This window comes from Artemia sp. Qi Xiang Cuo, chromosome 3, assembly GCF_049724085.1.
Source record: "Artemia sp. Qi Xiang Cuo chromosome 3, ASM4972408v1, whole genome shotgun sequence".
Lineage (NCBI taxonomy): Eukaryota > Metazoa > Arthropoda > Branchiopoda > Anostraca > Artemiidae > Artemia > Artemia sp. Qi Xiang Cuo.
Window position 1 is genome coordinate 50,207,924 of NC_142796.1, and position 25,083 is coordinate 50,233,006.

A 25,083-nucleotide genomic window follows, 5' to 3' on the forward strand; every position below is an offset into this window, starting at 1 on the left:
TTTTATAGTTTCTGAAATGAAGTTTCTGCATTGTTTATCCAAGAGGTGACTTCAGGAAAGAGTTTGTTACTTGCTTAAATTTTTTTCAAATTTCTTAAATGAAATTTCTGCATTGTGTATCCAAGAGGTGACTTCGAGAAAGAGTTTGTTACTTACTATGAATTTTGTAATAATTTCTTGAATGAAATGTATTTTTTATTTATCCAGGAGGTGAATTCAAGAAAGAATTTGCTACTTACTTACAATTTTTGATAATTTCTTTAAAGGAAATTTCTGCATTGTGTATCCAAGAGGTGACTTCAAGAAAGAGTTTGTTACTTACTTACAATTTTTTTTTCATAATTTCCTTAATTAAATTTCTGTATTGTGTAACAAAGAGGTGAATTCAAGAAAGAGTTTGTTACTCACTTACTTACTTACAATTTTTTCATAATGACATATCCAATAACGGATGTTGATAAATAATTTATTCATTCTGATACCAAGATTTTGTCAAGGTTATCCCATGTGTCTGACAATAGATGCATGCACATTCCTTTTCTTACATTTCCGACGTTTTATTAGACATTCTAAACTTTTGACATGCTAGCTGACTCTAAAAATAATGAACACATAACAATGTAATGCATAATATATTTTTAATGAAATAATGCTATGTAGAATATTAATACAAAAAATATATTACGATACATTATTATTATCAATGATTAACTTTGGATATTTTGAATCTGTTCCATAAAATAGTTCACCATGTTCTCTCTTGATATTATAGCTATTGTCTTCTCATAGTTCGTAATCAGTAGAATAATCATTATTCCGTTTTGAGTCATACACAATTTTTACTGGTGTCTCATCAACAGGCTCAATATGCTTTTCGCCTTTGGTATTATTTGGTTCAATGACTGTTTGATCAATGGCAGTAACGTTTGCTGGTGCTTTGTTTTTCATCGATTCATCTTTATATTCCATCGTGATATTTTCTGACAATGCCCTTTTTATTTTTCTGGCGATTTCACTGTCTATTATCACATTATTTTTACACAGGTAACAGTTTCCACACATAGACAAGATATGGCTTACGATATTAGTAGAAGAGTAGGCTTTTCTTTTATTGATCTTCCGTTGAATGCTAATACCTGAAAGGTGACGATTGGATGTATCAGTAGGTAATGTGTTACCTGCAACAGTAACAAGGAGTTGTCCTCTATCATCAATGATTATTTTTATGTTGGCATTCTCTTTGATTGCAATCATCTCTGTATATCTCAATCTCTCATAACCACCAAAATAAGAGTTGAATTTTTTCGGTATTCCAAAGAAATTTAATTCCTTACTGTCATGACAATGCATGCATAAATTTCCAATAGTGCTACCACATATACTTGTTTCAAAGTTTAAATACTTTTCTGTGCCGGCATTAAATGTTACAATAACCTTGTTATGTAAACACGATTTATTAAAATGATCCAACTTCACTTTTTTTTTTCAAATGTATCAACTGTGTGTTTATCGTTCTATTGCGTAAAAAACACTGATTTAATACATGCACTTGATTAGGTAGTGTGAATAACCTGCCACAGAATACCAGTGGGGAAGTCACATCGTGTCTCTGACCAATCACAGAGCGCAATTGTTAGAACTGTAAGCATATTTTGACATTTTAAGTTATGTACAAAAAGAAAAAAATAAATAAAGTTGAAAAATTTCGAAGTTTTAACAAGTTTGAATTAAACACTTTTAGGATATCGAGTGTCTTTACTGAAAAACTACTGCATTACAGAGTCTCTCAAATCCCGTAAAGCTATTTTAAAATGTATAAGAATAATTTATTTAACATAAATCCTAAATTTTGTTTTTAATGGGTATCAAGTAAAGAAAACCCACACGGAATCAGGCAACAGAGTCTCTCAAACCCCGTAAAGTTATTTTAAAAGATACAAGAACTACTTATTTACAACAAAAATTTCGTTTTTAATGTGCACTAAGTAAAGAAAAACCACACGGAATCAGGCAACATAGTCTCTCAAGCCCCTTAAAGCTCTTTTAAAAGATACAAGAACTACTTATTTAACACAAAAACTTCGTTTTTAATGAGCACTAAGTAAAGAAAAACCACTCAGAATCAGGCAACTGAGTCTCTCAAACCCCTTAAAGCTCTTTTAAAAGATAAAAAAACTACTTATTTAACACAAAATACAGGCAAGCAAATAACATGGGAATTCATATACACGCAAGCAAATAACTGAGTTATTTTTACGTCACAATTTTCAACTTAAAACCATTCTAATTATAGCATCCCACTCCTTCGTGTTCCTGAACAGTCACAGAGCGCAATTGTTAGAACTGTAAGCATATTTTGACATTTTAAGTTATGTACAAAAAGAGAAAAATAAATAAAGTTGAAAAATTTCGAAGTTTTAAAAAAGTTTGAATTAAACACTTTTAGGATATCGAGTGTCTTTACTGAAAAACTACTGCATTACAGAGTCTCTCAAATCCCGTAAAGCTATTTTAAAATGTATAAGAATTATTTATTTAACACGAAAATTTTGTTTTCAATGGGTATCAAGTAAAGAAAAACCACACGGAATCAGGCAACAGAGTCTCTCAAACCCATTAAAGCTCTTTTAACAGATACAAAAACTACTTATTTAAAACAAAAACTTCGTTTTTAATTAGAACTATTTAAAGAAAAACCACACGGAATCAGGCAACTGAGTCTCTCAAACCCCTTAAAGCTCTTTTAAAAGATACAAAAACTACTTATTTAACACAAAAACTTAGTTTTTAATGAGCAATAAGTAAAGAAAAACCAAGCGGAATCAGGCAACAGAGTCTCTCAAACCCCTTAAAGCTCTTTTAAAAGATACAAGAACTACTTATTTAACACAAAATACAGGCAAGCAAATAACATGGGAATTCCTATACACGCAAGCAAATAACTGAGTTATTTTTACGTCACAATTTTCAACTTAAAACAATTCTAAATATATTGGCAACTAAAAAAGACACACCGGTTTTTCCGACACGGATTTAACCTAAAAAAACTTGTATATCATGAAATAGAAATCCAGTAAATTGTGTCAGAAAAACTTGAACCAAACCAGATTATACCCACCTAACCAGATTGTACCTACCAAACCAGATTATACCTACCAGAAACCTGTTTGGTACGGAAACTATTCCTTTTATTCAAATCCCAATCACCAATCAAGTTATACTCGTTCCTCTTTGAAAGGTGTAATGCCCTGTAGAAATGTTTACCTACCAGAAAAACCTGTTTGGTACATAGGACTCTTAGAATCCAGACGAGCATCTCTACTCTTGCCCAATCATCTTGGTAAATTCATTTTCATTGATTCCTGCCTGGTTTTTATTCAGTGTCTGTTCTGTCTTTGTAGGGTAAACTTCGAAAGGTTATTTTTTCGTGTTTTTTTTTTCTTTTTTGTTTAGCACTGAGGACGACTTGGCGGAGGTCCTTGTCGAAATATTTGCTTATATTTTGTCATCTTCATGATTCGTCACTGACTGACAAAATACTCGTTTTTTCACCCTTTTTGATTTTATTTTTCATTTTGTTACTTTCTCTCCTCTCTGAGTTTCATTTGGATTTTGTCAGCGTTGCCAGTCAACTTTTTCAGTTTTATGCAAGGTTTGATGGTGACAGGTTAGGTTTGGCTGAGTTAGGTTAGGTTTTTAACCCATTTCTGAGACTTATTAACTTAAAAAACAAGTTTTTTTAACTGAAAGTAAGGAGCGAAATTAAAACTTAAAAAGAACAGAAATGATTACGTATATGAAAGGGGCTGTCCCCTCCTCAACGCCTCGCTCTTTACGCTAAAGTTTTTTATTGTTTTAAAAAATAAAGTTGCGTGACAGAATCAAACTTTAGCGTAGAAAGCGAAGCGTTGAGGAGGGGACAACCCCTTTCATATACGGAATAATTTCTGTTCGTTTTAAGTTTTAATGTCGCTCCTTACTTTCAGTTAAAAAAAACTATTTTTTTCAGTTAATTTCCGAATGTTTTCGAATTAATGAAGCTTTCATTTTGGCTAACCGTACAAGAATAATTAAAATGAAATTCTCATATTAATTTCCCTTTTTTTGGCTAATTGGCTTTCTCGAAATTTAATTCTGACGTAACTTACGAATTAACTTACGTAACGAATTTCTATATTTGTATGTTTTTATTACGTAAATTAGGGAGTTCGCTCCCTAGTCAATACCTCCCTCTTTACGCTGAAGTTTGAACTTTGTTCGAATCACAAACACCTGAATCACAAAGGACGGTTAATTAGAATAGATAGCTCTTTTGAAATTACTAAAAAACTTTAGCGTAAAGAGCAAGGTATTGACTAGTAGGCGAACCCCCTCATATACGTAATAATTTCTGTTCGTTTTAAGTTTTAATGTTGCTCCTTATTTTTAGTTGAAAAAACTTGTTTTTTTATTTAATTTCTGATCGTTTTTTTAACAATGCTGGGAAATCTGGCGCCACCTTCATAGAAATGCTCCTTCCCCTCAGGAAATATCCTCGATGGAAAGATCCTCCCCCGTAACCCCTACTCCGACCATGACCCCCCACTATAAAAAAAAAATCCTCCTGAAAACACCTGTATACGTCCCAGTAACCAATACTATATGTAAACAATGGACAAATTTTATAACTTGCAGCCCTTCCCCCAGGAACTGCGGGGGATTAAGTCATCCTCAAAGACATATTAATTACATTTTCGACTATGCTGAACAAAATGGCTATCTCAAAATTTGGATTGGGTTACTTCGGGGTAAAAATGAGGGCGGGAGGGGGCCTCGCTGCCCTTCAATTTTTTGGTCACTTGAAAAGGGCAATAGAACTTTTGATTTCCATTGGGATTAGCCCTCTGGAAGCGTTTTAGAACTTCTTGATTGATACGATAACACCTGAAAAAAAAAAACAAAAAAAAAACTAATAGACACGCATCCGTGATCTTTCTTCTTGTAATAAATACAAAATTCTACATTTTTGGAGAAAGGAGCTTAAAACCTCTATAGTAGGGTTCTCTGATATGTTGAACACGATGGTGTGATTTTTATTAAAGTTATATGACTTTTAGGGGGTTGTTTCCCCCTTTTTTCGAAAATAAGGTAAATTTTTTCAGATGTTTAGCTTTTGATGGGTAAGACTAAACTTGATAAAACTTTTATATTTGAAATCGGCATAAAAAATCTGATTTTTCTGATGTACCTATTGGTATCAAAATTCCGTTTTTTAGAGTTTCATTTACTATTGAGCAGGGTCGCTCCTGACTTACAGTTCGTTACCACAAACTGTTTGATTACCTGATTTAACCTAACCTAAACCAACCCAACCTAACTTTTACCAACTAATCTTTTATAAACTAATTCTATAAACTCTGGTCGACATTGACCAGATTTCGGACATTTACAGTAACGTATATACTACTTCGATAAAAGCCTAGCAGCCACTGTATATTCTCTCTACTGTGCTATCAGCAAATCAGATATATAATTATATTTTGGGCCGCGAATTTATGAAAAAAAAACTATATTTACGTGACATTAATAAGCGTTATTATTCAGAATATTAGTTAAAAGTCATTAAAGGTTAAAATTTTCAGAAGTTCGTAAGTGCAATTTTGTACCATTAATCAAATAAATAAATGTACCAAGCTTTACACATTCCTATTATTTTTTTATTATTTTAATATTCTATTATCTTATTGCCTATATTACAACCTCTACCATTCGGATTCTAGTACACGATTGCCCATGAGTCATCCGTGGTATTATCATAGTCAGGGGGCAAGTTTACAAGATTTTCTTATTATATAATTGTTCTTTCTTACATAAAGATCTGTTTGTATTTCTCGTTTTTGTCTCAGACAATAGTTCTTTACGTAAAGGTTTTTCCTAGCCCCATACCAACGAAATGAGCACGACTTTCCCTGAAACAGAATTCAAGCTACCACCTTGATATATTCCCTGTTGTTCTCAGTTGCTCAATTAAAACATTAAGGTTATCAATGAGACTTTAACGATATAAGCTACCTCTAAAATGTGACAAAAACAATTTGGTAGAAAGTATTGTATCTCAAACTTTTTTCATTCTTTTTACTAGCTTGAATTTTACACAGAATAGCCAATCAGGTGGATTTGAAATTTTAGCTCTTTTCCCTGGGTTACGACTTAAAATTTTCATACGGAAGGGCCACTCAGATTTTAAGAAAGTAGAATTTTGGTCTTTCCACAAATTGCATTTTCCCAATAACCATAGATTGTCAGTTTAATATACATTTACTTATAAATTTTCCTTAAAGTTTTAGTAATTTTTATTTATTAAAGCAAAAAGTGTGAAAATATTTGAACTGTGTTTTATTTTCATTAAAGTGCAAATTACGTTCTGGTCTTGAGAAAACATAGTCATAACCCTTTCTCCCAGACTCTGAGGGTTGTGTCAACCCCAAAGGCCGTGTTATGCGGTCTTTGGAATGTTTTTGAACAAACAGCTATCTTAAAATTTCTATCAGATGCATTTGGAAAAGATACGACGTGTGGGGTGGGGATTGCTGCCGTCTGATCATTTTGACTCTCAAAAAGGGCACTAGAACTTCTGATTACCAATTTAAAAGACAACACTTCCGGACCTTTCAACTACGCTGAACAAAATGGTTTTCTCAAAATTTTGATTGGATGAGTTCGGGGAAATGATAGGCGTGGGGGGAAGCTGCCCTCCAATCCCTTACAACTATTAAAAAGGACACTAGCCCTTTCAATTTCCAATTGAATGAGCCGAGCCAGATCTCTGTCAGCTGAGGTTTCCATCGGTCCGGTTTTGCAGTCGCAAAGAAACACCTACAACACATTTGTGTCAAACAATACGAAGTTCCATTAGTTGTGCCGTGAATAACATTCTGCGCCACTCGCGGGACGTTTCACATGGTTTATGCAGTTTTTGAAAGTGCAAAACCCCTCGAATCCAAACTACGATGAATTATAGTTGGCAATTATTTGCCTGTCACGGTGATGTTCACGTTATCAGAGATAGCTCATATGTTTTCCGTAGCCAAAAAAAATGTTTGTCCTAAATTTCGTTTTTGTTAATTATATAACTCACGGTATAAATACATAGGACCTGAAACATAAACTTTAGATTTAAAATTGTGTACAGATCAAACCCATCAGAATGAAAATATTTTTGGCAGTCTTGGTGAGTTTTTTATCTTCTTTTTCATTGTAATTGGCTAATATCATCAGCAAATACTGACAATTGAAATATATTTTAAATAGAGCTACAAGGGGGGGGGGGGGGAGGGGCTGAATGTCACCTACGGCATTAAAAAAAATAGGTTTTGAGGGAAAAAGTTATGGGGAAACTTTTTAATTTTTTGCTTGCAGCTTAAAGCTCGCCAATTCATCCCTCTAAATGTCTAAATGAAAAAATAAGGTTCTGACAAAAGTCACTTATTTTGTGTATATTCCTGACCTGCCAACTTTTTAGGTTATGCCAGTAGAGGTTTCAACTATGTCCCTTTACTCTGAAAGGGAGCTAGCACCCCTATTAGTTGAATAATTGGGCATATTTTTAAATACTTGAAATCTTTTTTTTTCTTTTTCTTAATCGAATGAATACATGATATCTCGTTCTCTTCTTAATGCATGTTTTTGTTAAATACCCTTGTTATTTTGTCTCTCAAGTTTAAATTTTTATAAGTTTTTATAAGGAAACGAAAACTTTACAGTTTCACTCCTTTTCTAAAAAATGATAAAAACACCTAATTCTTGCCTCTTTTAGTCTTTTCACCAGATTAACCTCATTGAATTCTTTTCATAGCCACCTTCAATTTAGTCCAACCATCTTTTGCGATACTATAACCTTATTTCAGACTTAGACTATTTTCCATAAATTTCTCCGAAATGGATTAAACGTGGTACTTATTGAAATCATTCATTGTATGTTGTGGAATATCGCATTTTGCTTTATTTCTGTCAATTTAGTTACTCGTAGTGTCGTTCAACATATTCAATTTTTTGTTTTATTCCACTCGATTCCACTGATTATAACGTCTCTATTGATCTTCTTTTAGTTTATAGTTAACTGAATCTACCAGCGACGTTTGGAAATTATGGGACCTAGCATGTTCCCCCGGAAAATTCCCTACTACTGCCGAAACTTACACTTCGGAAAATTCCTCCCCGGAAAAATCACCCCCTACCGTAGAAAACAAACGCCTCCGTAAAATTATCCCTCCCCCAGGAAAATTCCACCCAAAAATTCCTGAAAATGCTCCCAACATGTAAAATTGAGAAGCCAAAGAGGTATTAAGAAAAAGAATAAAGGAATTGCGGGATTTTGCATATTGTACCTATATTCCAAAACACATACATAATTAGATGTATTTCAGACAGTTCTTGGTTACGAACCGTAAGTAAGAGGCGAATCGGGCCAATATTAACCAAAACGTTAAAAATTAAATTTTGATAACAGTTAACGCAACAAAAGAATTCACTTCCAACACCGATTCCAACTATATAAAATCATAAAGTTTAAAGTTAAACAACAAAAGCCGCTAGCCTGTGAAAATTTGCCTGATTTCTGAAAATATAGAAAACCCGAGGAAATCCAAAGAGAATCATGGATGTAGTTTATGCATTTTCCCCAGGTGTGACTGTATGGAACAGAGGATCCTGGAAGAATGGCAGAGGGTTTATTCGAACAAAAATTAAAGTTTTAGAGCCCCTCTAAAGACACCAAAAAGATTCTTCCAAGGAGAAAGTGGCATTTTCTTTGATTTTATGACACCAAACTATAATTTCGCCCCATGGAGGACCGAGGACCGATCGCAAGGGGTGAACTGGTATCATGCACTATAGATGTCAGCAAAATTGTTTTTTGTGGGGGGACGTCCCTTTCAATGTTTTCAGCCAGTAAAATAAAAAAAAGTGAGTTGGTGAAATGGTGGCGTGAAGCGCGGCTTTTTTACAGGCTCATATTTTTTTAATAGGGTAAATGGGCTGATAGAAATATATGACGGAACATTAATTAATTAAGATTAGTCTTAGTCGGTGAAGAACAAAATGAAGCGATTTTAAATGCAATATCATCCAAATCAATGGGTAAAATGACCATACAGTCGGTAAAATCTGTTGCCCCACACTAAATCCTTCGGCTAGTGACGCCTCCGGCTGATACCAGAACAGCTCATGGCAATTAATTACTCGTTCTTTTTAGTCCCAGCCTATTATCTCTCTGCACTTCCGTCATAGGGCAACTCTTTCCGTCATAGTTGCCACTAATTTCATATTTTCAAATTGTTTTCTTTAACCTTTTGATTTGTTATGATAGCTCAACCCCAAAAATCACGAAAGACGAAATGAAATAAACAAAACGTAAAAATAAATACTATAGGATGTTAAAACCAAACTTTTTCCTGCATTGGAATATAGGTCAAACAATCCCAAGTTCCTTCTTTTCTTCATCAGTTTCATTTATTATACTTTCTCTTTGGCCGCTCAATTTTGCATGCTGGAAGAATTTTCCATGGGGGAATTTTCTGAAGGAGAATTTTCTGTGGGAAGGGGGGTATTTTCTAGTTGGAGGGGGGGGGGGGTGTTCTGGAGTTAACTTTCCAAGGGTGGGAATGCTACGGGGGAAATTTACCAAAGGGATATTTTTCCGGGAAGAAGACGCCAAACACCCAAAATTGTATTATAAATATGTGATAGTTTTGCGACAAGCCACAGGGCTCATTCTATTATGATCTATTAAATAAGTGAATGTAGCCTGTTAATATATTTACAACTGTCAGGCCAATTTTCTGCACAAATGTTTAAAAATCCAGACATATTGAAAATGGTTGAACATTATGAACGATACTATTAAAGTATTCAAAACGTTGACTATTTTCCATTCGTTTTTCCAGTGTGCTTTTAATATGACATTTCAACACTTAAGTATGTTTTAGAAGATAGTAGCTGCTTTTTTATGACCGTTCAGTGAAGCAGTTGAACTGACAACGTTAGACGTTCAAGTGCTTAATTTTCGTTTTTACTGCGCGGTGGACGTTTATGAGGCCGTTCGGCGTTCTTTAGTAAAAACAGTAATGCATGGCTAAATTAAAGAACACGCAAGGACGGCTAAAGTAGCGCGGGTTTTTTAAATTGCAGTCAACAAGGGGGGAGGGGGGGGGTAAATTGTTGCTTTTTTAAAGAGAAATATCAAAAAAGATATTATTCATAAAAAATATCCCCCAAAACGTTTTTTTCAAAGTAGGAGGAGGGGGAGGTGTCCCTCTTCAATTGATGCCAATATTGCACTCTAGATCTAAACCTAAGATTTTATTCAGCAAGCTCAACTACTTTTCAAGTGTGATAGAACCAAGTTTAATCTATGTTTAGCTCAGAAACTAAAGCCCCTAAAACTGATGAGGATATTTACATTGAGGCAAATTAAAACTAATGCATGTAAATTTAATTGATTGCAAAGATAATACATTTGTGTATTGAATCTTTTATTGGGCTTATTAAGCAATGTCCTACTTTCATTTTTGAACAGAAACTTAATTCATTTAAGAAGAAGAAGGATTTATTGAAAAAAAAACATATCAACAAAAAATTATTGCTGCCTCCCCTAAAAAGCAAAGCTTGTCCGTGGGGGAGGTAGAGAAAACAAAATCCTTAAAACAAAGGATACTTGGCCACCGACACCCCTAATACCATCACACTAAACAATAAATACAAAATAATATAATATATTATACTTCCTCTGGAAACATCATATCAACAAAACCCCCACAATAAATAAAAATCAATCAGTCAAAACTCATATTCAGCAAAAATCAGTTCCTTAATGATTTTTCTAAAAATATTGGGGTCACCAATAGTCTTAATATCACTATTCAAACTATTCCATTTCCGCGTACCTCTATAAAAAACAGAAAAACATGAACGGGAAGATATACCTCTAGGTAGACAGAAGTCCGCGCTACCCCTTGTATCATGAGAATGAACAGTAGACCTAATGGACAATAAATCACCAAAACAACGAGGCTGAACATCCTGCTGCAGTCCAAAAATAAACCACAATACATAGAACTCACGAAGGCCTGCAGCCGGCAAAATTTTTAAAGTTGGGTAAATTTCTCAAACAGACATACGTAGAGATATACCGGCTAAAGTTCTTACTGCATGATTTTGTAGAACTCATTCTATACAAAAGGTTAATTTAAAATTAGCCTATAGGCTAATCAGATACCCTTAACTCTCCCTACAAGTCAAGGGCCGATCCTTTTTTGTTTTGTATCTAATATTTTTCATGCTGAAAAGTATCTTCAAACCTTCACCTTTTACTTGAAAGTAGCCATTTTCATAGTGTAAGGCTTCTAGCTCAAGTTTGTCTATTTTATTGTCTAAATTCTATCCAAGCTGATTCCAAAGTGAACTTCCAACTTCCTTTTAATCAAAATTCGACTTAGACGTTCTATTGCTTTTCGCCGTGGACGTTCGACATCGCCGTTCAAAGTTCACTCGAGCGGCGAATAAGAAAGAGTTGCGCATGAAACTTCTTGATATAGTTTATCTGAACTTAGTATTTCTTTTCAGTCGTTTGTTGCTGTTGTGTCAGGAGCAATTGAAAGTCCAACCTATGAAGTTCTAGAAACTGGCACGGTGAGTCATCGCTTCATTGTTGATTTAGATTAAAATAATTATAGCCACTTTCCGCCATCTTAAACAGAAGTTACTAGCTAATAATTTTTTTTTGACAATTTTGTTTCCATGATCTACTAAAAAATGGTAAAGCAGCATTGATAAAGAATTTCTCTACCAAGTCGAATCGTTGTTAGAGAAAACTATCATCAAGAAATTGAAGCGCAACATTCTAAAACTCATAATGCAGAAAAGCAGGATAACTAGTTTCTACACTACCAATACCAATATTAATAGAGATTCAGCATCTGTTAACATTTCTCAAGGTTAACAAATTCTTTTGTGGTTTCCAACAGATATCTTAAAGACATGCTAGCTTAGTAGAATATGTTAATAAATTAAACTTGACGGTAAATTGCAAGGTGTTTAAATTACTGACGTACGAATAAGGTGAACATTCCACTCGGTTGCTTTTCTATGTTCTTTCCGAATATAATAGTCGTTTTACTCGAAAATCCAATTTTAAGACCTTTATGGATCCTTGAAAATGATACCCTTTTCTCTTATTTTTGCTATAGAAAAGGGTTAAAATAATGGTTAAAAATGTACTATTTGATATCCATTTTGCTAAAACTATACAATCCACAGGCATTGATCCATCATAATCCAATTGAATATACAATTTATAAATCTTTTAAGAATTGATGTGTTTATTTTAAGCTGTTTTACCCGTAAACTGAATTGACTTTGACGAAACCAGGAAGAACCGGAAGAAACATGGGAAATGCATAATTCGTGCTACATGTGTATTTTTTCTAAAACCACACTGCCTTTCTATGACGAACAAATTAGAGCTCAAATCGGGATAAGTCCTTTTATTAGACAGTGAATACACATACAAAAAAAATCTGGATATTTCGGTCATATAAACCAGTAATAGTCATCGGCAGATAAACTGAAGTATTACTATAAGCGATATATATATATATATATATATATATATATATATATATATATATATATATATATATATATATATATATATATATATATATATATATATATATATATATATATATATATATATATATATATATATATATATATATATATATATATATATATATATATATATATATATATATATATATATATATATATACATATATATATATATATATATATATATATATAAAGTCTTGAAGTGTAAACTTTTCACCTTAAAATGTTGCCTAAACGTAAGTTGAATTTCAAATGAAGGTGGCAAAATCTTCTTCTTCTCCCAATTGCAAAAGATATGTTGTTAAATTTTTAGTTATATACTCGATTGTTGACGCCATCCCCGTATTTACGACGTAGGTATTTTTTCTATGACCACACTGCTTTCCATGATGAACAAATAAATATTCAAATGGGGATAAGTCCTTTTATTAAAGTATAGCGGAACTGCTGTCAAACTGTGTTTACTATAATTATTCCACATATAATGACGCAAGAATTGTTGTTTCTTACCGTTTTATATGGCCATAAATAAAAAAAAAATGTATCATCTTTGTGGATCCATAAAGAATTTAAAATTTAACAACTATTAAAAAACTATTATATTCTGAAAGTATATAAAAAAGAATCAGTTATTATGTTCACCTTTTTCGTAGGTCAGTGCCGTGTTCTCCACATCTAGTAAATTACTGCTGGGCTATTTCTTCCCCAGATTAGATTTTATAATATCCCACCCAATCGATAATCTAACAATTTTTGCTAGTGAACAGTTCTGTTCCATTAGCTAACCAAAATTTTTTTAGCAAGTACTGTTAGTCGACGATTGGATGGCTCTTAAGTATTTTATTTAAATTTTAATGATTCAGTCTCTTTGCAAATTTTCAGATACCACCTTGATTAGCTAAGTTAATATTTACGTTAACAAATTTGTTTTACAATTTGTGTTGTTTGAGTCTTTCAGTTACCTAATTTATTAAGTCCTCTGTGTATTTATATTGAAGGGGTGCCTTGTATCCATGACTTGGAGTATATCACGACAAACGAAACTCATAACGTATGGTATGCTTTCATAATGCCAAGCCTTTTGAATCTTGCAGGGAAATCTTTGTGATTGGTGTGATACGCTTCCACAACTTGTGGCTACTTCCATCGGGTGTGTATAATTTTGAAAATTGTATACCCCTCAAATCACATTGGAAATTAGTGTCAAAGCCCTTGTTTGACTCTCAAATCCGTAAATTTTGTAATTTTTACAAAATTTGTTGTTTTAACTGTAAAAGAAAGGTAACTGGCCTTCTTTAAACATCAAATCCCCTAGTTCGTGTAAAGAAAGTTTGGTGTCTTATTTGAAAAAAATAAGGATATGACAAATGCAAAAAAAAAAAAAAATCAAAATAAATTTGGCAGCTGAATACTAAACAAATCTGAACTAAGTATATTTTTGATACTCTAGCACATAAATCTAGTAAAAACGAAAAACATCCTGGAAATATTGTCCAGTTAATGACAGGTTGTCATCCACGTGATGGACCTTCTTGGCCACCCTAATATCACTATAGCCTATTGTTAATACTATTTACCTTCTAGGATTACGAAGTAAGACGCTACCCACAGAAGAAATGGGTTGCCACATCTGTGGATTCTTTTGGCTATGAAGAAGTTAGAGGCGACCTGTTCAATACACTTTTCAATTACATTGATGGTGGCAATGAAGGAGGTTAGTGCTTCTACTACTTATTTTTTTGTATTTTTATTTTTACAAATCATTAAACCATGTCATAAATATCAAATTGCTATAAAAAAAAACGTATTCCCTTTTGTCTGTCTTAGCCCATGGCTGGACAATTTAGCTAGCTACCGATGGTTCGTGGGTTCGGCTCTAACTGACGCGAATTTTCTAGCATATTTCAATTTACTGATGAAGTACCCTCTCTGAAAAAAATTATTTAACATTATTCTGCAGACTATATTTTGTCAAGTTGTCTTAGCAGATTATTCTGACAAAAAAAAGATGCTTAAATTAATAATTTGATTTTTTGGAGTTGGTATTTAGGAAACAAACATTTATGGATCTAGGATACATTTTACTTCACATAAAATTTAGGTTATTTTTCTTAAGCATCTTCTGTTAACTTTTCGTTTTTCGAAGTTCATTCAAATTCAAATGAGAAAAAGTAACTCAAAACAAGGCTTTCATTTCCAAACATAGTACATTTTTAAAAAATTTCTATTTTTTTGTGCTTTCAGGAGAAAACTGAAATTTTACAAGACTGAAGTTAAAATTGTTTGTGTGTGTGTGGGGGGGGGGGGTACATAATATTTTAAACTGTTTAAGTAGCCGTTTTTTGTTACGATTTCATTTTTAGTCTTATAAAATTTACATTCTTGGATCGCAGGAAATATTTATTTATGTTTTATTAGTGCATTTGAAAGCATTATTTAAATATTCTTATTTCGCTCTTTTTAGTATTTGCTAATCTTGTGATTAGTTTTTGTTCTTTACTAGCAAAAATGTTTATATCTCACTAGAACTGGTCAACATAACTTTGTGCAGTTCAAAGCTACTTATAAGAGAAGCAACAAATTTTGATTGTTGTGTATTGATCACACCTGGACATTTACAGACGAAAATAGTTGTTAATTCTGGTCAATGAGTTTTGCTTATTTAAGTTAACGGTACAACACGGCAATACTGACGAAACCTTAGTATTTCCTGAGAATCTCATGCCTGTGCCACATTATAGTCACATTTGTCGATAAAAATCAAAATTACACACGATTATAGCGCCAATTATATTCACCGTTCGTAATTTCTCGAGTTGAACATTGTTCAACTTCCAAGTATAAATTTCTTGACTGACCAATCAGAGTCAAGGTTTAATGTATACTTGTTAAAACTAGAAAAGACGGAAACTTAGAACAGTGGTTTTTCTATCTGGGAGAAGACTCTGACAAAAGTAAAGAAGACTTGGTATTAGTAGAGATCAGTTGGACACAAATTACTGTTGGTGCAAACTCTTTAAACTAATTTCTTGCAATTTTAATTTTTTGCTTTTTCAATGCAAGTGTGACGCTAAAATGAATAAAATTGCCTTGTCATTCATGATATTTGGCTTTCTTTATCGACAGATGTGACTATGATGTGGCACGGGCATCATAGTTCTTAAAAATCAAAAGAAAGAGTGCTTTTCCCAAACCAGTTTTATCCAAAACCAAAAGAAAGCTTGTTCCCAAACCATTGGCCAAATTACCGTAATTAGCTAATCCGAGGCTATACACATTTTTCAATTCATACTTGAAAACTGCGATTTTCTATTATTATTCTATTAGTTATTTCAAAATTAGGACGTTTTCAGGTCAGTGCCAAATTTTTATCGCTGTTGATTTACGAAAACACATATGTATTCAGAGGAAAGCAGTTCCTTCTTAAGCTGGTTGGTGCAATATGTTTTCAGCCTATATTTTGCTGATCCGCGTTTCTCTTTTAATTTGGCACCAACTACTACAAAAACAGCCTAACTGCATATGAAGATCATTTTCGTTAAAAGTTGAATTTACGATCTTTCCTGATTTTTAAGTCTCTTTTTAAACAATTAAAATCCATTTTATTTTCGCTCACTGCTATCTTTGAAAAGCCAAAACTCTAAAAGGTCACCTTTAAAAGTCACTTAAATTTAAAGAGACTCTGAAATGACTCTTAAGAGGAGACTTAAAAAAATGACTTTAAAATGCAAATGTGGAATGTATATAGACTATATTTCTTTATAACTTAAAAGTATGTTTTTTTCTCTTTGCCTTCAACTTATTTAAGCTTGAAACTTGATTATTCAATGAATAATTTTGAAATTCTAAGTAGAAATGTACGTGTATACTTTTCGTTCTTGCTTTCAAACGGATATTGCTTGGTAATTGGACGTCAAGATTTCTCCAAGAATTTGCTTAATCAGATCTGACTAAATTTTTAGGTGTCACTGTCCCAATGACAGCCCCTGTTACAACTCTTGTTATACCTGGGGAAGGACCAAACTGTAAACAAACATTTACAATGGCATTTTACGTACCCGAAGAATTTCAAGAAAACCCACCTGTTCCAACAAATCCAGCTGTTTTTATTGAAGATAGGCCAGAATTTGAACTATATTCAAGGTAGGTGACCACTATTGCAAAGAGAAACAGAAATATTCCTTTCCTAAAATTTCCTAAAATTTATTTTCCTCATCATTACGACAGGGAACTATCCCCGTCTTTTAAAAAATTAAAATTGTTTAAAGCACCCAATGTCAATTCTTATCCAGTAATAAGAACGAAAAGTTCAATTCCAATTTATTGGTTATCTTGTGTAAGAGCTGTACAAAAACCAAACATTTCTTTTTTTAATTTTGGGATTTTTTCTAAACAGTTAACCCCTTTGCTCCGATACTTTAGAATTGGAGAACCTGAATAATTTTAGGACAAAGTATAACATCACAGTACAAGGGCACCGGCAGAAAACTTTCCGGGGGGGGGGGGGGGTAAACGCCAAAATATCAGTGGTAGTTGGGTGACAGGGAATATGTTTCAGGATATATTTTTGTTTTCGTAGGAATAAGTTTATTTTTAAATCCTTTTAAAAAAACAATTTTTTTGAACTGAAAGTAAGGAGTAACATTGAAACCTAAAACAAATAGAAATTATTACATATATGAGGAGGTTTGCCCCCTCCTCAACACCTCGCTCTTTATGATAAATTTTAAATTATTTTCCAATTATTTGAAAACGATTCCTGAAACGCAAGGGCCGTTTAATTAGAACAACAAGTAACTTTTTTAAAGTGCCAAAAAACTGTAGCGTTAAGAGCGAGGTATTGAGGAGAAGGCAACCCCCCTCCTTTACATAATAATTTCTGTTCGTTTTAAGTTTTAATGTTGCTCCTTACTTTCAGTTGAAAAAAACTGTTTTTTTTATTTAATGAAGCTTAGAGACAAACATTTTTCTAAAGGCAATGAAAAAAGTATGTTAATCAAAGTAAAAGTAAATAAAAATGGAAAAAGTAATTAATTACAAAAAATATACAAAACAATAGCCTACTTACAAAAACTAATATATAAACTCCCAGCATTCAGTTCTGTTGAGCAATGCCGAAGCGTTTGAGAGATATTTTTTAACAATATCGACCTTTTGAACTTGGTTATCAAACACCAAAATATTTAATGAGAAAAGGACAAAAATTTTTATAAAAAATAGCTCATTTTCAAAGTAGTTTGTTCAAAGTAAAACATTAAAACTAAGATTAAGAAAACAAATGAAAATTTTTAATTCAACATTTTTAATTTAACTTTGAATTCCAAAAACCAATATATTTTACAGCTTTATACTGCATAACTGTAAAAAAATTTATCTTTTTCAAAGCGACAACTAGATAAATACAATTACTCCTGGAAAAATAAATAAATGATAATAAAACACCAAAAACGTATCTGTTCAGGGGGAAATACAAAAATTTCCCAGCATTCCGTTCAGGGGAAACATTTCTGATTATAGTAGGTTCAGATATCAGCTCATGGGTACTCTGGCAATGTAAGCAAAAGTTGACGGCATTATTTTACCGAAATTGACCCTTATTAAGTTGTTTTCCTTGTGCTTTCTTTAATTATACGAACTTTCTTGTGTACTAACAACTGAACTAATTACTAATAAACAAATACATATTTAGGATCACCATAAAAGCTGATTCTTAGATTGAATGTTATCAAATGTTAGGCTCTTACACTTTATTTATAGAGTCAAAATCTATTGGCAGGCTGTCAACCATGGGGCAACACATATTTTTTCCATGGTTCTTCCATATTCTGCTTTTTTTTTCTTTTGGTTTCCGTGTAATTACTTTATATTCCCAAATTTCAAGGGGGGCCATGACCCCCCTGCCTCCCCCCGGCCGGTGCCCATATCACAGTAAACAACACCGAATAATATATAGCAAAATGAAGTGAGTTTTGGGAATCATCAGTTAGGCTTTTTGTTAATACAGGATCATCGAGAAAGAATATGCCTTTATTGAAGTACATGGTTTTGCTGCATTGACAAAAGAAGTAATTTTTCCTCTCTTTGATTTATTTTCGATCACAATTTTTTGGCGGTTACACTAATATTTTTTTTTCTTTCTTCCTCTCCTTTTTTCTTTAACCACTATCTTTTGTTTTTTACATCTGTTTCTTTACACAATTTGTTTATCGACCTTGTTGTTTCTCGACAATACTTAGTTCTTATATTTTTGCAGTTAGAAAACAGTCCATGCTTCGAAATTCCATGGCAGAGACATTAAATTATCATATTAACAATCAAAGGGGAAAGTAGTTAATCCAAAAGAGAGTTTAGTGTCCTTTTAAGAGTGTCTTATGGGGTTTTTATTTTGTGGTCCCATTTGCGATGGCCGAAATGAAAGAAAAAGAATTTTAGTACCTCCTCGTTGAACACTTCCCAAAATAAAGCCAAATTCTTCAGCTACACGATAAACTTTGAATGTTTTTGTCATTGAAATTTTTTCTAAAAAATAAAAAAAGAAGAAAATTTTATAAATGCTTGAGGTACCAATAACATAATAATAAAAGCAAGGTTTTCCCACTCGACTCAAATTAAGTTTTTTAATACAGACAAACTTCGATTTTTTAAACGTTTCTCTCGTTTGTTTCAAAATTGTGACATTTTTGGGGCAGTACCACATTAGTGTTACTACTTTGAACTGCGAAAATAAATAAGCAAAACCACAATCTGCTGATTCTTAAGGACAGCTAAGCCCTCAAAAGAAATTGTCAAATTTTTAGCTGTTTGGTGCCATATGTCTTTCATATTTTTTTTTTCTTGCAGATCTTGAGCCACTTTTTTGTTTCTTTTTTTGATTTTATAACCACTGGCCTAATACCAAAATTATTTATTCCAGATGGAGGTGAATTCATTAAACTTTTAATTTTTTCTAAGTTTTTAAGAAATGTATGGACACGCAAGTTTTGTTTAACGAATTGAAACCAAGGGATTTCTATTTCCAGCGTCCTTGGTAAAACCTCCTCATGTTTTTAAAGTAGTCTGCCTTTTAAATCCGTCTCTGTTCTCATGTAAAGTTGTGAAGATAAGAGATATGCCTCTTTGTCTTTACTTTTGTGATATGTAAGGACTATTATCAAAGTGAACCAAGTCCAAGTCGTGTCTTATAAGCCTTCCTGGACAAAAAAAAACTTTCCTAACGTTCAAAACATAAAACATAATAGAAATAATTGGGCCAACGTTTTTTATATGTTTATTCAATTGTTTTTTAGCTTTGTTTTTGTCTTTTTTTCTCTATTTTTTACTGTACCAAAGATAATGCTATAGCCTCAAATACTAACCTACTTTTATGACGGTGAAGGGAGAATTTTCTCAGTATATTAATATTGCTCGTGACTACGGTAGCTTCAAGCATACTGAGATTACTTATTCGGTAAGTAATCGCACGTTCTTGACTTTTTTTTATAGCCAGGCCTTCAGTATCGTGGCCAACACTCTTAGGGGCCTCTTGATTGGGGTAGCCGCTTGCTAAATTGGGGAGCAAAAAGTATCTAAGCCAGTATAGGAGTTTTGTAATTCTGGTACCTCAAAGAAATGAAAAGAACTTGGTATTTCATAAGTACCATATCTGCAATATAATACAGAGTGAGCAATAAAAGTAAATTTTTGGCTCCAACATTTAAAAATTTAGTCCTTTGGGGTCCTAAATTTTCTTTCTGCTGGGAATCCTTTCTGCTTCTATTTTGGACTAAAACAACCTTGAAAACTTCACCAAAGAAAATTTTGAATCTGGTGAATTTTGATTTTATATTCTATTGGAAGAGGATAGAAGCGGCGCTGCAGAGAAGTTTTTTCTCAAATTTTCTACCATCTAAATTGTTGATTGAAGTTTTCCTAGCGTACATGTTTTACGTTGTAATGATCGCAACGACAACCACATAAGTAAGATTTGTTTTGGAGGAGGTGCAATTTCAGGAGAGGGGGAAGTATTCACAAAAACGGCCTGAAATGGTCTTTCGTCAGCTTAATTTTAACTTAATAGCTCAATACGGGGTTAATTTACATTAAACAAACAAATGCATCGGGTACCAGAAGTGAAGCATCTTTAACCAATGTTTTGTTGCATACATAAAACAGCCATTTTTTCATATGGATTATTTTAATCATATTTCTAGGGTGCCAGAGCTCAGAAATTTTGTCCTGTTCTTGACCTTTGCAGTTACATAACCGTCACCGAGGGAAATGTTCTGTTATTTTGCCCGGTGGCACGCAAAATATCACAACCACTACACATATTTTATGTGGAAATCACTGAAACTTCAATTTTATGCTCTTATGTTAATTTTAACTTTCTTCTTGTGTTTCTATATCATTTAAATGTGTATTTATATTGTAACTATTCTCAGGCTATTCTCCGGATATGCATATGAAACTGATTACATATCTGAAGGCTATGCTCTCTATCAGTCACTGGAAAGAGATGGTGTTACTGATGCACAGTATGCTCCGTGGTATATGATTGGTTATGACTCCCCTTTCGACTTTGTTAATAGAAGAAATGAAGTTTGGTTCCCCCGAGTAGCTGCTGCTAAGGAAAACTGAGCTATATTTATTTATTTGTATGCTTTTTTAGTAAACGGTCATTTTCTTAAATTTTTTTTTTGCTGATTAACAGGTTCCAAGCAGAGCTACCATTCTTTGAAGTTTCAGTCCTGAGCTTAGGGTCTTGGCGAATGCTTTTTTAATAACTCGATACCTAGGGATAGTTTGTACACTATCTTTCATTATGTAAGTACAAATTTTAGACACTCATAAGGCTACGAAGAAGACTCCTCAAAAATGTGTTTACTTTGATTGAATTGTTACTTATGATATAAATAGTATCCTTCTATAGCTTATATAAAACTAGTTATGTTACAGGGACGTAACTAGGGGGAGTGACTTCAGGTCAGGACCCAAGGCCCCAGCTTTGTGTTGATATGTAAAGTGCTACCAATATTATGCAAGAGAGTTTCAATATGTTCACAAACTAGCTTTGCTAGTTTGTGAATTAACTTTATCGTACACAGTAAAGTTAAAACTCTTGATATAAAACTGAGAAAGTTCAGTGAAAAAAAAGGATATGGTATAATGAAAGGTTTAAGGGAGTTTAGCTATATTATCGGAGATTTGATAGATGACTTGCTCAGTAGGGAGAAAAAGGACAAAAAACGATATAAAATGTGCAAGAAGTTGCGAGTATTCCTGTCTCGCACTTAGAAACACAGGATTGAGGAGGGCTGCCCCCTCCTCAATACCTCGGTCGTTACGGTGAAGTTTTTTAGTCCTCTTAAAAGACTTCTTTTTTTCAACTAAACAAGCCTTGTGTCTTAGGAATTGTTCTTAAATAGTGGGGACAAATAGTCAGACTTTAGCGTAAAAAGTGAGGAATTGAGCAGGGGACAGCCCTTCTCATACACTGAATAATTTAGATTTTTTGTTTTAATGTTGCTCATTACTTTTAGTTAAAAAAGTGGAAATTGGCACCTTTCTTCCGTGGAAAATATCCCCTGAAAAATTACCCCCCCCCCCCCAAAAAAAAAACAACAACAAATTCTTTCCACGGAAAAATTTGTCCCATTCAAAATCCCCCCTGCGTAAAATTACCCCTCAAAATTCTTTCCTTGCTGAAAATTACCCCCAGAGAGTTTCCTCGGGACAATTCCTTCTTGAAAATTCTCCTTACTTTTATTTTACTAATAATTTTTTTTACTAATAATAAGGTTTTTTTTATTTAAATCAAACAATTAAATAAATCAACCACCAGAAGCAAGCTTGTTTAGTCTATACACCCTTCAAAAAAAACCTGATATATACATCGCTATCAACAACGTAAAACAATAAATCAAAAAAATAGCTAAGAGAAAAAAAAGCACGGCACAACCTCCTCTAATTTGGTGCAGCTCCTAAAATAAAAAACCAAACCATAACTAATTATCGCCGTTCTCTCACTACCACCCTCACACAACCACAATAAAAAATAACCAAAATACAACTGATAGACTACTCAAGAGAAAATCGCTTAGAAATATTATACCCACCAAAACACAGAGATTTTAACCTACTCCTAAAACTAGCAATATTTTCTTCAACTAATAATTCATTTGGTAAACTATTATAAAACCCTGGTCCCACATGACGGATAAAGAAGAATAATCTTTGAGTTGAAGCCTGAGGTTGTCTTATCTGGGATGCTGTTCTGGTTCAGTATTCATGGACATCACATCTAGCCACGAACATTCGACCGAAACATTATAGCAATAATTCACACTCATACTTAAACAAAAACAAAGCTGAATAAAATTTAGAACCTCCATGTAAAGACAGAATATGTTGTTCAACATATCTCGTTCTCACTGATGCACCTTTTTTATCACCACAAAGCATTCTAATAGCTGAGTTTTGCATCGCACGAAGCGGAAGTAGATGTGTCGGGAAAGTACTCGACCAAACGACATTACAGTACAAAAGGTACGGGTGAACAGTAGAAAAATACAAAGACCTTATTACATCACAGGGGAAAAAATCCTCAGATTTCTCATAATCCCAACATTCCTTGCAATCTTACTACTTAACAACTCTATATGGGGTTTATAACTTAAACATTCATCTATCAGGACACCAAGGTACTTGACATTCTTCAGTCACTGGATTGAAGTATCAACAAGTCTAAGCTCATTAATCCATGGATAGTAATTGGGGTTTCTTCCCAAAATTAAAACCTGTGATTGATTGTTATTTAACCCCAGTGTGTTAGCTCTAGTCCATTTTCCAATTTGGTGCATACCCGTAATAAACTTCTCCATGAGTTGCAGTTCCGTCTTTGCTGCCACTTTAAAATGCGCATCATCTGTAAATAGCGCAATAATTAACTTTATAGTTTCGCTAACGGGAAAATTCATGTCAAACGACAAACCCTCCACAGCTCCACACGAGTCATTAATGAAGATTAAAAACAGTGTAGGTCCGAGCACAGACCCTTGTGGCACACCATATTCAACTTTCTTTGTACCCGATATGGCACCTCCAAAACTCACGTACAAAGAACGATTATGAAGGGAAAACCTTAAAAGGCCTAAGAACACACCACGAAATCCAGAATTATCAAGTTTTGCAAGCAGAATACCATGATCAACCGAATCAAAGACCTTCACAATATCGAGGAAAACTGAAGTCGCTTTCCAACCAGCATCCAGGGCATCATTTACGAGCGTCACCAAAAACAGAACAGCCTGATCCGTCGACATTCCTCTTTGGAATCCAAACTGGGTTGGACTTAGAAGTCTCCGCAATTCTAGAAACTCAACCATTCTCGCATTTATCAACTTTTCAAACACCCTACTTAACACTGGGGGGGAAGAGATATAGGTCTATAATCATGGAAAGAATTCTTATCACCACCTTTAAATAACGGAATAACTTTAACCGACTTAAAGCAATCAGGAAAAATACCACATTTCATACACTGATCAAATAGGTACACCAAATGCTCTGATACAACTGGAAGTACATGCTTCAAAACTTTCAGGGAAAAATAATCACTACCTGCGGCATTACTCTTAATGCTCCAAACTGTCTTTCGGAGCTCCTCAACATTAATCGGACGCAAAAGAGCAGAAACATCACTAGCCACAGGTAAGAACTGAACAAAAAACTCTTCTACAGAGGAGGAGGATCCTGTACCTGCCATATTTTTTCCAGTTTTCGCAAAGTGGTCGCACATCTGATCAGCTGCTTCCTGCGGCGATGAGGTACAAACTGGGGTAACAGAACTCTGGGTTGGGCGGATTACCGAGTTGATTGTTTTCCAGGTCTTCGCAGGATTTCCTTCCGACTTTTTAAATTCTTCTCTGAAATATTCTATTTTAGCTTTTCGAAGCAGCTTATTCAATTCGTTATTATATTGTCTGTACCTCTCTTCCCCATATGGTGATGTATTAGAATACTTAAATAACCGCCTCCTTTTCATTATCGCAGCCATCAGTACTTTAGAAATCCAAGGTTTAACTGGTGTCTCGGTTTGAACTGACTGCCTTGACATTTTACAACATGACTTCAATATTTCATTGATTTCTACCATACCATGAACAAAACTTCATATTTACATCAAGTTCACTATCTTCAAGAAACTGAAACATACATTTTTCTAATTCATTTTTAAACCGAACCAAAACATCTCGTTTCTATTCTCAATGTGTTTTCGAATTCTTACTCTTCGGTGTGCAAAAATTATTCACACACAGCAGAATACCAAAGTGATCAGAAACTTCATTGATCACAATCGAAACTGAATCATACTTAATATCACAAAAAATATTATCAGGGAGGGACTCAGAATTAGCAGTTACCCGAGTACAAATATTCACCACAGGAAACACACCA

The 25,083-nt window shown here is 33.5% G+C and overlaps 2 protein-coding genes across 2 annotated transcripts; one reads left to right on the forward strand and one right to left on the reverse strand.

The window, feature by feature from the left end:
* The first annotated feature begins 7,119 nt into the window (after window positions 1-7,119).
* Window positions 7,120-21,315, forward strand: LOC148954229 (heme-binding protein 2-like). Its single transcript, XM_089086080.1, has 5 exons — window positions 7,120-7,210; window positions 11,602-11,667; window positions 14,233-14,362; window positions 16,611-16,791; window positions 21,069-21,315. The coding sequence occupies exons 1-5, from the start codon at window positions 7,187-7,189 to the stop codon at window positions 21,262-21,264; spliced, it is 597 nt and encodes a 198-aa protein (XP_088942206.1). The 5' UTR covers window positions 7,120-7,186; the 3' UTR covers window positions 21,265-21,315.
* Window positions 21,316-24,043: 2,728 nt separating this feature from the next.
* Window positions 24,044-24,742, reverse strand: LOC148954230 (uncharacterized). Its single transcript, XM_089086205.1, has one exon. It carries the CDS (start codon window positions 24,740-24,742, stop codon window positions 24,044-24,046), a length of 699 nt encoding a protein of 232 aa, XP_088942331.1.
* Window positions 24,743-25,083: the final 341 nt, after the last annotated feature.

Coding starts and splice junctions, on each gene's coding strand:
- LOC148954229 (XM_089086080.1), top strand. CDS start 7,187: ATGAAAATATTTTTGGCAGTCTTG. Junction 11,668..14,232: donor AAGTTCTAGAAACTGGCACG/GTGAGTCATCGC, acceptor TTTACCTTCTAG/GATTACGAAGTAAGACGCTA. Junction 16,792..21,068: donor GAATTTGAACTATATTCAAG/GTAGGTGACCAC, acceptor AACTATTCTCAG/GCTATTCTCCGGATATGCAT.
- LOC148954230 (XM_089086205.1), bottom strand. CDS start 24,742: ATGTCAAGGCAGTCAGTTCAAACCGAGACACCAGTTAAACCTTGGATT.